The sequence below is a fragment of the Galeopterus variegatus genome, unplaced genomic scaffold (genome assembly GCF_000696425.1).
Source record: "Galeopterus variegatus unplaced genomic scaffold, G_variegatus-3.0.2 Scaffold8648, whole genome shotgun sequence".
Taxonomy (NCBI): Eukaryota; Metazoa; Chordata; class Mammalia; order Dermoptera; family Cynocephalidae; genus Galeopterus; species Galeopterus variegatus.
Genome location: NW_007734759.1, coordinates 16,782 through 29,345, shown reverse-complemented (window position 1 = coordinate 29,345; position 12,564 = coordinate 16,782). Strand labels below are relative to the sequence as shown.

The window sequence follows — 12,564 nt, the reverse complement described above, 5'->3', positions numbered from 1 at the left end:
TTCATCTCGTAATTGGCATGACTGCCACTAGGTTTGAGTATTTGCTTTGGTCATTTTTTTTCATTTTTCCTTAGATTGTTTGCTACCATATGTAATTTTTATTCTTTAGTACTTTTAATATCCCTTTTAGATCATCTTCTACGTAAGAAGCTCATTCACTGTTGTAGTACAAAAATTAGGTTTTTAATCTGGATCTGGGTTCAATTCTCAGCTCTGATATAGATATATATATAAACTTGGATATGCCTCATAATCTCTGCAGGTCTTAGATTCTTTCTCTGTAAAATGAGAAAAATAGCATATACCCTGCAGTTTGTTGGTGTTTGTGTATGAACTAATATTTTAAAAATCTCTGTACAAACTAGATGTTCAATAAACACTCATGAGATAAAATAAATAAATAAATAAATAAATTAGTTAAAAAAAATTTTTTTAATTGAAACATTGATTGTACATGCCTGTGGCATAGGGTTCATTTAATCCTTACACCAAACCGATGAGGTAAGTATTTTTCAGATGAGGAAAGTGAGTGACAAAGAAGTTAAATATCTTATCCAAAACCACAGAGCTAGGAAGCAGGGGAGATCCAAACGCAGGCAAGTCGGATGCCAGAGCTAAAGTACTTCCCCACCATGCAACCCACTGCCTCAGAGAAATAAAAATATTCACTGGGCATTTCCTCTGTGCTAGGTGCTGGGGCTTCTATACCAGTCCCTGTGCGTGTTTCTAAGGGTGGGCATGAGGCAAGATAGTAGCCAATCCCACTAAGTCATTAGGATGACAGAACTTCAGGCTCTTGTCATCTTATCTGGTGATATGATTGCACCTGTTTTAATTTTACTGTGCTACAGAGTGGGTAAAGAAATGCCCCTCCTGCCCTAGTTGATTATGTATACTATCTTGGTTTATTGGGATATGTCCCCCCAGGGCTTCTCTTCACCAGTGAGTCTCTACAATTCTTTGGAGAAAGGATCAGACTTCACTCCTCCCCAGCTCTGTTTGATCAAGCTCTGTACTTGGCTCTATGTAGATACAAATAAATTAATGGGCAAATGTAAAAAACATGTAAGTGAATGCGTAGGTGAATAACTTAATAAATGAATATGTGATAGAGAAGTGAGTGACTGAACAGAGAAAGAGCCTGTGAGTGAATGAATGAATTCTTGGGGGTGGGGGTTCTGATGAACACTGTAAGCTGCTCTAAGAAGGAGGCCTTTTTTTTTTTTTTTTTAAAGATGACCGGTAAGGGGATCTTAACCCTTAACTTGGTGTTGTCAGTACCACGCTTGGTGTTGTCAGTATCACGCTCTCCCAAGTGAGCCAACCAGCCATCCCTATATAGGGATCCAAACCTGTGGCCTTGGTGTTATCAGCACTGCACTCTCCCAAGCGAGCCACGGGCCGGCCCTTAAGGGGATCTTAACCCTTGACTTGGTGTTGTCAGCACCACGCTTTCCCAAGTGAGCTAATTGGCCATCCTACATAGGAATCTGAACCCGTGGCCTTGGTGTTATCAGCACTGCACTCTCCCAAGTGAGCCACGGGCCGGCCCTAAGAAGGAGGACTTCTGAACACTTCTGTGTGCACTCAGTTATGCCAGCATCTGCTCCTATGTTACTGATGAAAAGTGATTTCCTTTCTTATGACTGCCTTTCCCCCAACCTCCTTACTCTTGGAGGCTTGGCACACACAGTGGGTGGCATTCAGTTGATATTGCCTCAACAGCTTTAACTCCATGTACTCTGCTACTCAGGCTTCTGCAAACAACCCAGGTGTGGCCATCCTCCAGAGGTCTCCAACACTGACTACAGAGGGTCAGGAATAAAATAGGACCCAGAAAGTCCAGGGAACAACCCAGATGTCCTGATCATTTGTGAGTATTAGTAAATAACGGTGTTTAACAATTTCAACACCACATGTCAGGGAACACTATAAAATGGGGAGAGAGCATGGCAACTGCCTGAGATGGGCTATTGGTCATTGAACAAGACATCTTCCTCTCTGAATTTCAGGGTCCACATCTGTTAACTGAGCACTTCAAACATGTAATCTGTGTCCTGGGCTCTCCTCAGTTCACTCCTGGCTGCCATTACTGGGAGGTGGACGTGGGAACAAGCAAAGAATGGGATCTGGGTGTGTGCAAAGAATTTGTCAATCGATAAGGGGCAGTTCTACTGTCTTCAGAACTTGGCTTTTGAACTGTTGTAGGTTTGAGAAATAAAAAGCACCTCTCAGCCAGCACTAAGCCTTTAACCCCCGTGTCTGAACCCCCATTACACCAAGTAGGGATTTTCGTGGATGTGGATATTGGAATTATTTCCTTTTATAACATTAGTAATAGATCCCACATCTTCACATTCACTAAAGTTTCTGGTGTGGAGCCACTGTGCCCATTTTTTGCTCCTGCAAACACATGCAATGATGATCAAAGCTTCCTGAGCATTTGTCCTGTGATAGATCTGGACACTGCCAGATCTCCGGTTTATCCTGAGCAAGGCAAATAAACTTTTGGTCACAAAACATTTAGAAAAAAATTACTTTGTGCTCAAAACTGAAAACTTTTCTGCTTGGTACACACATAGGACAAAGTTACAGCAAAAAACAAACAAACAAAAAAACTGAATTAAAGAATCGTAAATACAAATAAGTGGATTATTTAAGAGAAATTTTACTTCAAATATTACATATTATCACAGTTAAAAAATAAAAAATAAAAAAAAATCACATTTTAAAGTTTAAAAACTTTTAAGAAGGCTGCCCCCCTGCCAATGTTCAGCTTAGATGTTCTCTGCAGGCTATTTTAAATGGGAGAAACAAAAGCACCCCTACTTTGACTCCTACTCTAACTCCCCATATCCAGCTATCCTTTTTGACACAGCTAAGATGATCTTGGGACTGAGGCAGAACCATACAATTCTTCATAATCCTAGAGTCAGGCGGACCTGGGTATGAATTCCAACTTTACCATCTGCTACCTGTGTGACCAGGACAAGTTACTAAGTCTCTGTTTCCGCTTTCCTAAAAAGGAGATAATAGGCTGGCCGGTTAGCTCAGGTGGTTAGAGCATTGTGCTGATAACACCAAGCTCCAGCGTTTGATCCTTGTACAGGCCATCTGACAAAACAAAAACAAAAACAGGAGATAACACCCACCTCTAAGAAAGATAAGGCCTGAAAAGTGATTACTCTTTGTCTGGCATGTAGAGAATGCCAAATCATACCAATGACTGGTCAGAATAAAGTGCATGACTTCATCACTATGCAACTGACAGGAGACAACTGCTGGGGAGGGAAAAGGGTCTTCAGTGAACGCTCTCTTCCACATTTGCCCCCTCTCACATTTCTGCACTACTGCATCTATTTGCTGCCGCAGCTAATGAACCTTCTGGAGTTAAGAAACAGTTTCATAAGAAGGGATCAGGGGGGCTGGCCTGTGGCTCACTCGGTAGAGTACGGTGCTGATAACACCAAGGCCACGGGTTCGGATTCCTATATAGGATGGCCGGTTAGCTCACTTGGGAAAGCGTGGTGCTGACAACACCAAGTTAAGGGTTAAGATCCCCTTACCGGTCATTTTATTAAAAAAAAAAAAAAAGATATATATTTGTAACATGTAAAAACTAACCACAGCTACAATTTATGAGCCCTATTGCTACACCCCACTTCTTCCTAGGCTTTGCCCCCTCTGCCATATCCACCCAGTCCAGGAACTGTGGGCTGCAATGGTCGAGTTTTTTTCCTCATGAAGCACCTTTCCAATATCACCTCTTCTGTAACACCTCCACAGGAGAAGCCTTTTCTGCCTGGACCACCACAGCCCCAACCTATCATCCCCCGCTCTGCAGTTTTGCTCTGTACTCCCTGATTTAGAAATTCTCTTACAGGAAACCATTGTCTTCACACTTGGTTAGATAATTGAAAAAGTTGTTTGAAAGGAGAAATCATAAAGATGACATCCATCCCTTAAATTGTTGTGTTTTAAGTTGTATGTCAACACATTTGCCAATCTTTTGACCCTGAGCCAAGGCTTTTATGTTGAGAAACCTCTATTGGTGTTTTCCAAGGCTTTTATGTTGAGAAACCTCTATTGGTGTTTTCCTTTATTGCCCTTACAGAAGCCATATCCTTACATAAACCAACGCAAGTTTTTTGTTTGTTTTGGTGACTGGCTGGTATGGACCTTTATTGCCCTTACAGAAGCCATATCCTTACATAAACCAACGCAAGTTTTTTGTTTGTTTGTTTTGGTGACTGGCTGGTATGGGATCCGAATCCTTGACATGAGTGTTATCAGCACCATGCTCTAACCAATTGAGCTAACTGGCCAGCCCCCCGAGTTTAGTTTCAATGTGGAGTGAAACCTTAGTCACTTTTCAAGTGACTGCAGAATCCTCAGGGACCCCCCTCCCCGCCCAAGTCTTTTGCAGTGGTCTTGTTCACATCTAATTTAGTGCATTTGAGGAGAGGGTGGCAACTCACCTTTATCAAGTCTCTCTAAAGCATTACACTTAGTTTTATTAGGTTTATTTTTCAATCATATTTCATTGGTTCATTAAGTCATATCATGACAGTATAGAGCACAACTGGCTTGGAGACGCACATAACTGATGGCCATTAGGTATAGTGCTCTTACCCCCTAGCTTTGGGTGTCACAATAACTCAAGTATCAGACAGAATATAAGACAGAGAGCATGGGAAGGGTTAAGAAGAATTTCTTGCAGACTGATTCCCTCCCACATTCTTCCATGGTATGTTTATCCATGTTAGTGCTGTTCTGATGAAGGCCTTGAAGGACTGGAGGCAGGATGGGAAAGACATGGAAGTCCATTTCTCATAGCTGCTGCTGATTTCCCTTGGCTGAGCCAGGGAAATCAACAATTTATGAAACACCTTTCATAAATGGAGCCCTTGGCTCAAAGCTATGGAAGAACATTAACCCTGTTCTCAAGGAGATTATAGTCTATTTGGTAATACCCATATGAAACACTTAACTATTTTTGAAAATTTTACTGTGTACCAGCAGCAATAAATATTTTCCTACATACATGATCTCATTCTGATGCAATATAATTTCTTTGCATGTATTATAGATTTTATCGATTTTTTGCACATATTATAGATTTACAAGAGCCCTATGAGTTATTTGTTTTTCTATCCACCCAAGGAAACTGAGGCACTGAGGTTTAAGAATGTGGATTGAGGTTACACACCTAGAAAGTGGCCAATCTGGGAACATTTTGTAGAGATCCAATGGGTCTTGACTTTCTGATCATCCTCACAGATCTTTTTTTCAACATTTCCAACTTTGTTTCTCTAGATTTAAATTTCATTCTGACTGTGATTCCAGCCTCTGGGCTACCCAGCCACAATCAAGGCAGAAAGAATCACACAGCAATACTTCTGAAAATCAGTCTTTTAATAATCTATTTTAATCCAATGAGTGGGGAAAGAACTAAAACATGTTTTTCCCTTGAGATTTTGTTTATAAGAATAACAGGTCAGAGGTGTCTCTTCCATAGGAAACCGACATCCTCTATGTCTTTAGAGGCTTGTTTTTTTTTTAATGTATAAAAGTGGACTTTCAACTCATGTGCATGCCACACATTTCCTCCCCCCCCCCCCCCTCCCCCCCCCCTTAAGGTGCCCAAAAGGGGCCCCTTTTGGGCACCTTAAGGGGGGGGGGAGGGGGGGGGGGGGGAGGAAATGTGTGGCATGCCAATGAGTTGAAAGCCCCCTTTTTTACATTAAAAAAAAAACAAGCCTCTAAAGACATAGAGGATGTCGGTTTCCTATGGAAGAGACACCCCTGACCTGTTTTTTTTTTAAAAAAAAAACAGGGCAGGGGGTTCTCTTCCATAGGAAGCCGACATCCTCTATGTCTTTAGAGGCTTGTTTTTTTTTTAATGTAAAAAAGGGGGCTTTCAACTCATTGGCATGCCACACATTTCCTGCCCTCTCCCACCCTGGCCCACCCTCTATAGGTGCGCAAAAGGGACTCCTTTCTGTAACTGGGGAACAGAATGTAAAAAAAAAAAAAAAAAAAATCCATCCAAGTGACCAGATACCAGAAATGACCAAAGGCAGTTTACACACACAACATCAGTCAACTCATATGTAAAAGGGGAAGCTTTTCTAATTGGAATCCAGAGCCAAAAATTACAAATGGAAGAGACTTGAGCTACCCATATAGATAATTTAAAAAATCCTTCCACTGGACATTCCCCTTCATTACAAAAGTATGCAAACAATCTTGATATAAATGGAAAACAGGTGGGCAGCTCTCTCCCTGGAATATGAGGGCATAGCTAAAATTCCCTGGGTGGAATTCGTGCCTGGACCATTGCCCCACCCTTTCAGGACAAAAGGGGAAGGATGAGGGGGAGCAGCAGGATACAGACCCCCTCGGGAGCAAGTGGGGAGACACTGGAGCTGCCCCAGGGGCTGGGAGTATGTTGGTGTGTGGCTGGCCCATCGGGGAGCCCAGTGGCAAGCGAGCCACAACTGGGCTGCACAAAGGTCTCAGTGTTCTGCATCCCTTGGGAGCCCAGAAGGTGGAGGGCAAAAAAAGGGAGAAGGGCTGATCTGCTTTAATTTCCTCACCTAAGGCCTTGAGACCAATGGCGTCTGTCTGGGACAGGCTAAGACATGATTATTTTAAGATTGCGGGAGGATGCTTCCCATGTGGACATAAGCACACAAACCATGTCTATCTGGTTCTCAAAGGATGACTTGCCAGTCACATGACCCCTACCACTGCCACTGCAGATCCCAAAAAGTGGTGGGGAGACCTGGCAGTGGGAACCAGCCCCTCCCCCCACCAGGAGATGCTGTTGCCACACAGCACAGGGACCGAGGCACATTGGTGGGGGTTGAGAGGAAAAAGGAGAAGAGAAGAAGGGAAACCTGTGGCCTGCCTCGTGACCGACAGGCAGATGTGTCTCCACCACTGCTGCCAAGCAACTGGGCATTTGCTTTTTGGAAGAACAAGAAAGGGGTGGGGGGAAAGGGACTTGAGGCCTGGACTCTAGGTTGGCCAGGAAGGAATGGGGCAGAAGTGAGCATTCTAACTACAGAGCCAAATCTCACGCATTTGCCTGAGACGTACCATCTTTCATTGAAGGTGCCAGATGGGAATACCTTTGGGCAGCCTGGTCCCAAAAGTCTGGAGCCTCTGGGGCAGGTCGGCTGCCCAGGGGAGAAACCAAGTGACTAGTACGTTCAAATGGTGGGGGCTGCGAGATTGTCAAAGCCTGGTTGAGAGCTGGTCGGCATGGATTCTGGGCTGTTCCCCTAGGAGGGAGGAGACTGCAGCCCTCCCAGGAGGGGTCCCCAACATCCCTAGAGCTCTGTTCCCCTTGCCTGACTCTGGTCTTGGGGCTCCCCAGGGAAAGGGGCACAACTTCAGGCAGTATAATTTGTCTAAAATTAAACATGGGGAAAAGAGGTAGCTGCAAAACCTTGAGCCAGCCCCTATCTTTCCCTCCACCTCCCCCACACACTTTGGGACACAGCCAGATCCTGGGCCAGATGGGGGCAGGAGGAGACAGGGTGCTGGAGGCTGGGCTGGCAATCTCTCTGGGTCTTCGGCTATCCAGGCCAGGCAGGACATCAATGCATCTTGCCCAGCTGGATCTTCTTCCAAGCCTCTGAGGCTGTGAAGATGCATGAGTCCAGAATGCCAGCGACAGTGAAGGTCCCGCCAATGATGGCACAGATCTGAAAGAGGGCGGGGGGAGGGTGTCAGAGGTCAGTGCTGGAGGAAGCACCAGCCCAATCACGAGATGATGAATTTAATGATAATAAAAGTAATTATAACCAACATCAGCTCCTTTAATTCCCATACTAGCCCTCTGAATGAGGAAAGGGATCACTAGATACATTTCACAGGTGAGAAAATAGAGGCTTAGTTAGGTAGCTTGCCTGTGTTCACTAAGTAGCAGAGTGTTGACTTGAACTCAGGTATGTCTTGAGGCCTGGGGCCTGTGGTCTTAACCTCCTCTCTAAATTTATCAGATAGTTACAATCCCATTTTCAGATGAAGGAATGGAAGTTCTGAAAGGTGGCGCCACTAGCCCAAGGTCATACAACCAGGAAGTGGCAATCCTGGGACTTGATGGGTAATAAGCAAATAGTCATACCAATAAATGCAAAATTACAACCAAGGCAAGTGGTTCTAAGGAGGGAGAGATCTATGGTGTTATTGGAAAGCTTGTATGGCTGGCTGGTTGGCTCAGTTGGTTAAGACTGTGGTGCTGATAACACCAAGGTCAAGGGTTTGGATCCCTGTACTGGCCAGTCGCCAAAAAGAAAAGAAAAAGAAAGAAAGCTTATATTAGGGCAAGGTTTCTAACAGCACTATTAACATTTGGGATCAGGTAATTCTTCGTTGTAGGGGGCTGTCCTGCACACCTAGGGATGTTTAGCAGCATCCCTGGCCACTACCCGTGAGATGCCAGTAGTACCCTCTCTCGCATATTGTGACAACAACTATGTCTCCAAACATTGCCAAATGTCCCCTGGAGGTCAAAATCACCCTCGGTTGAGAATGGCTGTAGTAAGGGATGTTAATGGAGCCTGTGCTCCTAATGTGACATCCTGTGGCTTCTCAGGCATCAGATGCTCCACCTAATTACATTAGTAACTTTGCTTTGAAGTCGTCAGAATTCTATTTTCGACTTATCAAACTAATACTGTTTTCCTCAAAATTTTATGGCCTACAAATTGATTTCTGATGACTTAAAAGAATCAAAGTTTGGATGATGGAAGACAAAGCAAGTTCATAGAAGGTTTGCAAGGAAACTAAACGTACTTTTCCTTTGAGTATCTACTTTATGCCACTCATAGGAAGCAAAACCACCCATCCAGCCCATATGCCTAGGAGCAGCAGGAGCATTACAGCCCAGGCGGGGAAGAAGCCTCTTCACTGATGTACCGATGGGGCACAGAGAGGGAAAGAACTCATCCAAGGTCACAGTGCCAAGTCTGTCTGCTTCTAGAGCTCTCACTTTCCCTCATGCCACATTTCAGGGGCATTTAAATGACCACAGGACTCAGAAGAAGCCAATAGTTGGCAGCCCCAGAGGGCCCTGGGGGCTGCTGGCAGCGCTGGAGGCACCTCGGGTGGATGGCCAACTACTGACACACAGCCACTGGACAACTCTGGGAGACAGCAGTTCCTTAATGGACTGATTGGTGCCAAGTGGTGGGAGACCAGAAGACATAGCAAAGGCGAGAGGGAAGTGTCAATTGAATCGGCGTTTATTTTTCAAATGCTATTTCCACAAGATGAGCTAAGCAGAGGCCTGCAAGGCCCAAGACAGACAGAGCAGGTCTGTGTGGACAGGTTGTAAGTGGAGCAGCTGGCATTCCACTAATAACTGCCCAAGAAACCCGAGCAGCCCCCCAGGGAGTAAAGAGGCTTGGGGGCGCTGGGGGGATTATTATGAAGTGTTTTAAGCGGGCAAGGCCTCTCCCTGCCAGCCTCAGAGCATGACGCAGGGATACTTTTCAGGGAAATGACGGCAGGGGAGCTGGTTTATTTTGGTGGAGTGGATCAGATGATGGGAGATTTTATACCACAAAATGCTTTTAGAGCTTGGATCAGAGGACAGGAAAATGTGACTTAAGAGCAATGGTACAAAAAATAAAAAATAACCCCCTCTCCCCCACACACATCCTATCTCCTCACAATTTGGAACCCAAGTGCCTATGACTCATATACACCTGGCACCCAGTCTGGAGCCTCCTTTCATTGGGAAGGCCCAGGGCAGAGGGAGACAACACATGCACTGAGGTACACAAGAAATCACATAGCCTGTGGGGAAACTGAGGCCCTGGGAGCACAGAAGCTGCTAAGCAACTGGCCCAGTCAGAGTGAGTTGCCGTCAGCCTTCAGGTTAAGGGAGGACCCTGTGGTGAGCTCCCTCACGTATCTACTGACACCACTCAGCCCAGGAATGTGCTCCTATTATCCTATATCTCTTGAAGGGTCTGGTCACTGGTCAGGTGAGGTGTGGGGAGGGGAAATACTGGCACATTCCAGAGAGGCTCCTCAAAGCTGAGAAAACTCTAACAGCCTGCCCCATTCTGCCACACCCCCTGCGGTCATTATTTTATCTTTCACCTGCTTGGGCCTCCCTGCCATGCTCATATCATAGGTGATGACTGGTGTGAGATGAGGCAGGGTCATGAGAAGGTAGTTCCTGGGGGTCTTCCGAGCCATGGAGCTCCCTGGATTTTGACATCTGGGAGGACACAGAAACCCCTAGCACCAGGGTGTTACCACACCTGGACTCACCCAGGGAAGTGGTCCGTTGTGGCCATCCTGTCCTGAGAAGGTCACCATTGCTATGTCGAAAACACAGGGAAATGTAGCTACAAGGCTGTACCAGGTGATACATCTGTCTTTGGGTCCAGGCCCTACACTGGTGGTGGCAAGATAACAGGCTTCGCCACATTTATGATTCCTTTGGATGATGTGGGGGGAAAAATGAAGCAACAGCAGATGTTACGAGGCTGGAGGAAATGCTGAGCGGATCTCGAGCAGGCTGAGGAGAGGGTCAGAGAGGCTGCTGCAAAAGGAGGGTGGGAACTGGGCATCTCCCTGACCCTGTGGGAACGAAGCCTAAGATGAAAACAGATGAAAATAAAGTGAATCATGCTCACGACCCTTAGTTCCCACAGCATGCCACACTCTTCATGCAGAAGAGCCAGGAGAACCAGGCTTCTCTGGGGGCTTGCACCTCCTTGCTGTACGTGGTGAGGGAGTATGTACGGTGAGGACTGGGGAGTTGGGGACAGTCTTTCTTTCTTTTTTTTTTTTGTGGCTGGCCCGTATGGGGATCCAAACCCTTGACCTTGGTGTATGGGCAAGACTTTTTGGGCCTCAGTTTCTTCATCTACAGAACGGGAAAAACCACTCCTACCTTGCCGATGGTCATACTGCAGAAAACAATTCTGGAGCACCTAGCACTTAGTAGGTGCTCAGTGAATGACACCTAATATCATTTTTCAGTTGACTGGAGGGCTCCAACTTTGTTGCTAAGATCTGGGATTTTCTAAACCTCCCTGAGACCCACTTTAATTAGAAAAATGGGTCAAATATCACTTATTCCCCAGGGCAGGACTTTGGGTCTCAATTTCCATTCTTCTACCTGGCACTTTAAGCAGGGGACAAGTCAATTCACAGGCAGATTCTTTGTAGTTGCCCAGGGCCCAGGCATTCCAAGGGCCCTCCGAAGTCATACATCAACTGATTCAACAGATGAGGTGACTGAGGCCCAGACAGAGTATTTCCTTAGGTGAGTACCAAGAAGTGTCTGGGATGAAGAACACCCCTCTGGAGCAAAGCCCCTTAGGCCAGAGGTTGTTTCCATTCTTCAGCCAGTCAAGGAGCTCCTGGTATCTCAACAATGCCCCACGTCAACCCCATTGCTTAAACTCTCATTTTCCTGAATGCCCAAGGGAGAGAAAATAGCAAAAGTAACTGATACACAGTAGCTGCTCAATACATGTTTGTTGAATAAGGAGTGAGTGAATGAATGAGAAAGAATGACTCACTCTGGAAGGGAGCGGAACATCATGCCCAGGGCAGGGGCAAAGGTGATGCACTCATAGGGGTGTTGGCCAGGAGCTGGGGGTAGGTAGGCAGTGCTGATGAAAGGTGGGCACGAAAGAAGAGACTCAAGATGGGGCAGGCAGGAGGCACCCCTCCCTCACTCACTCAATCACCAGCACCTTCAAGACCCTGGACTTGGGAAGTCCAGTCTGGGGTCCAGGAGGTACCGGGATGACATGGAGACAGCTTGGGCTTTGGAGTCTGGCAGAACCTGGTTTGGACCCCTCCTATCCATGTGCCCTGTGCTACCCTAGCTCCCTGTGCCTGTTTCCTTACTTTTAAACATGGGAAGACTGCTCCTCACCTCTTAGGACTGCTGCGGCACTGAATGAGAGCATCAGTGGCACACACACACTCAAATGCCTGTTCCCTTGGTCCTCACCACTGCCATGCTGCTGTATCTCCTGATCAGGCCCCAAGGCAGGGGGACAACCTGGCGGGGGGGGGTCTTCCTTGTGGGGACTGAGGGAGCAGTGTCACTGAACCAGGAATGTCCTCACCACTGCCATGCTGCTGTATCTCCTGATCAGGCCCCAAGGCAGGGGGACAACCTGGCAGGGGGGGGTCTTCCTTGTGGGGGCTGAGGGAGCAGTGTCACTGAACCAGGAATGGCCACCACAGCCAGCGCATGTGACCCTACCCTGGTCAGCAGCCACAGCTCCGGAAATAAAAACAAGGGCAATTTGATATCCAGGCCCCAGTGAGTCTGAGGGAAGCATATGCGTTTGCGTTCATCAGAAGTCATCAATAATGAGGGCCGGCCCGTGGCTCGCTCGCGGAAATAAAAACAAGGGCAATTTGATATCCAGGCCCCAGTGAGTCTGAGGGAAGCATATGCATTTGCGTTCATCAGAAGTCATCAATAATGAGGGCCGGCCCGTGGCTCGCTCGGGAGAGTGTGGTGCTGATAACACCAAGGCCACGAGTTCGGATCCCATATAGGGATGG

At 46.4% G+C, this 12,564-nt stretch overlaps 1 protein-coding gene across 1 annotated transcript in view; it reads right to left on the bottom strand.

Annotated features, from left to right (window-relative positions):
* Positions 1-6,178: 6,178 nt before the first annotated feature.
* Positions 6,179-12,564, bottom strand: part of LOC103608631 (endoplasmic reticulum-Golgi intermediate compartment protein 1) — a gene marked incomplete at its 5' end in the record, with an annotated part of 21,122 nt that continues 14,736 nt past the window's right edge. The window contains one exon of the mRNA XM_008593042.1: positions 6,179-7,715. Coding sequence (XP_008591264.1) covers positions 7,608-7,715 — 108 coding nt within the window. The remainder of the gene's footprint in view (positions 7,716-12,564) is intronic.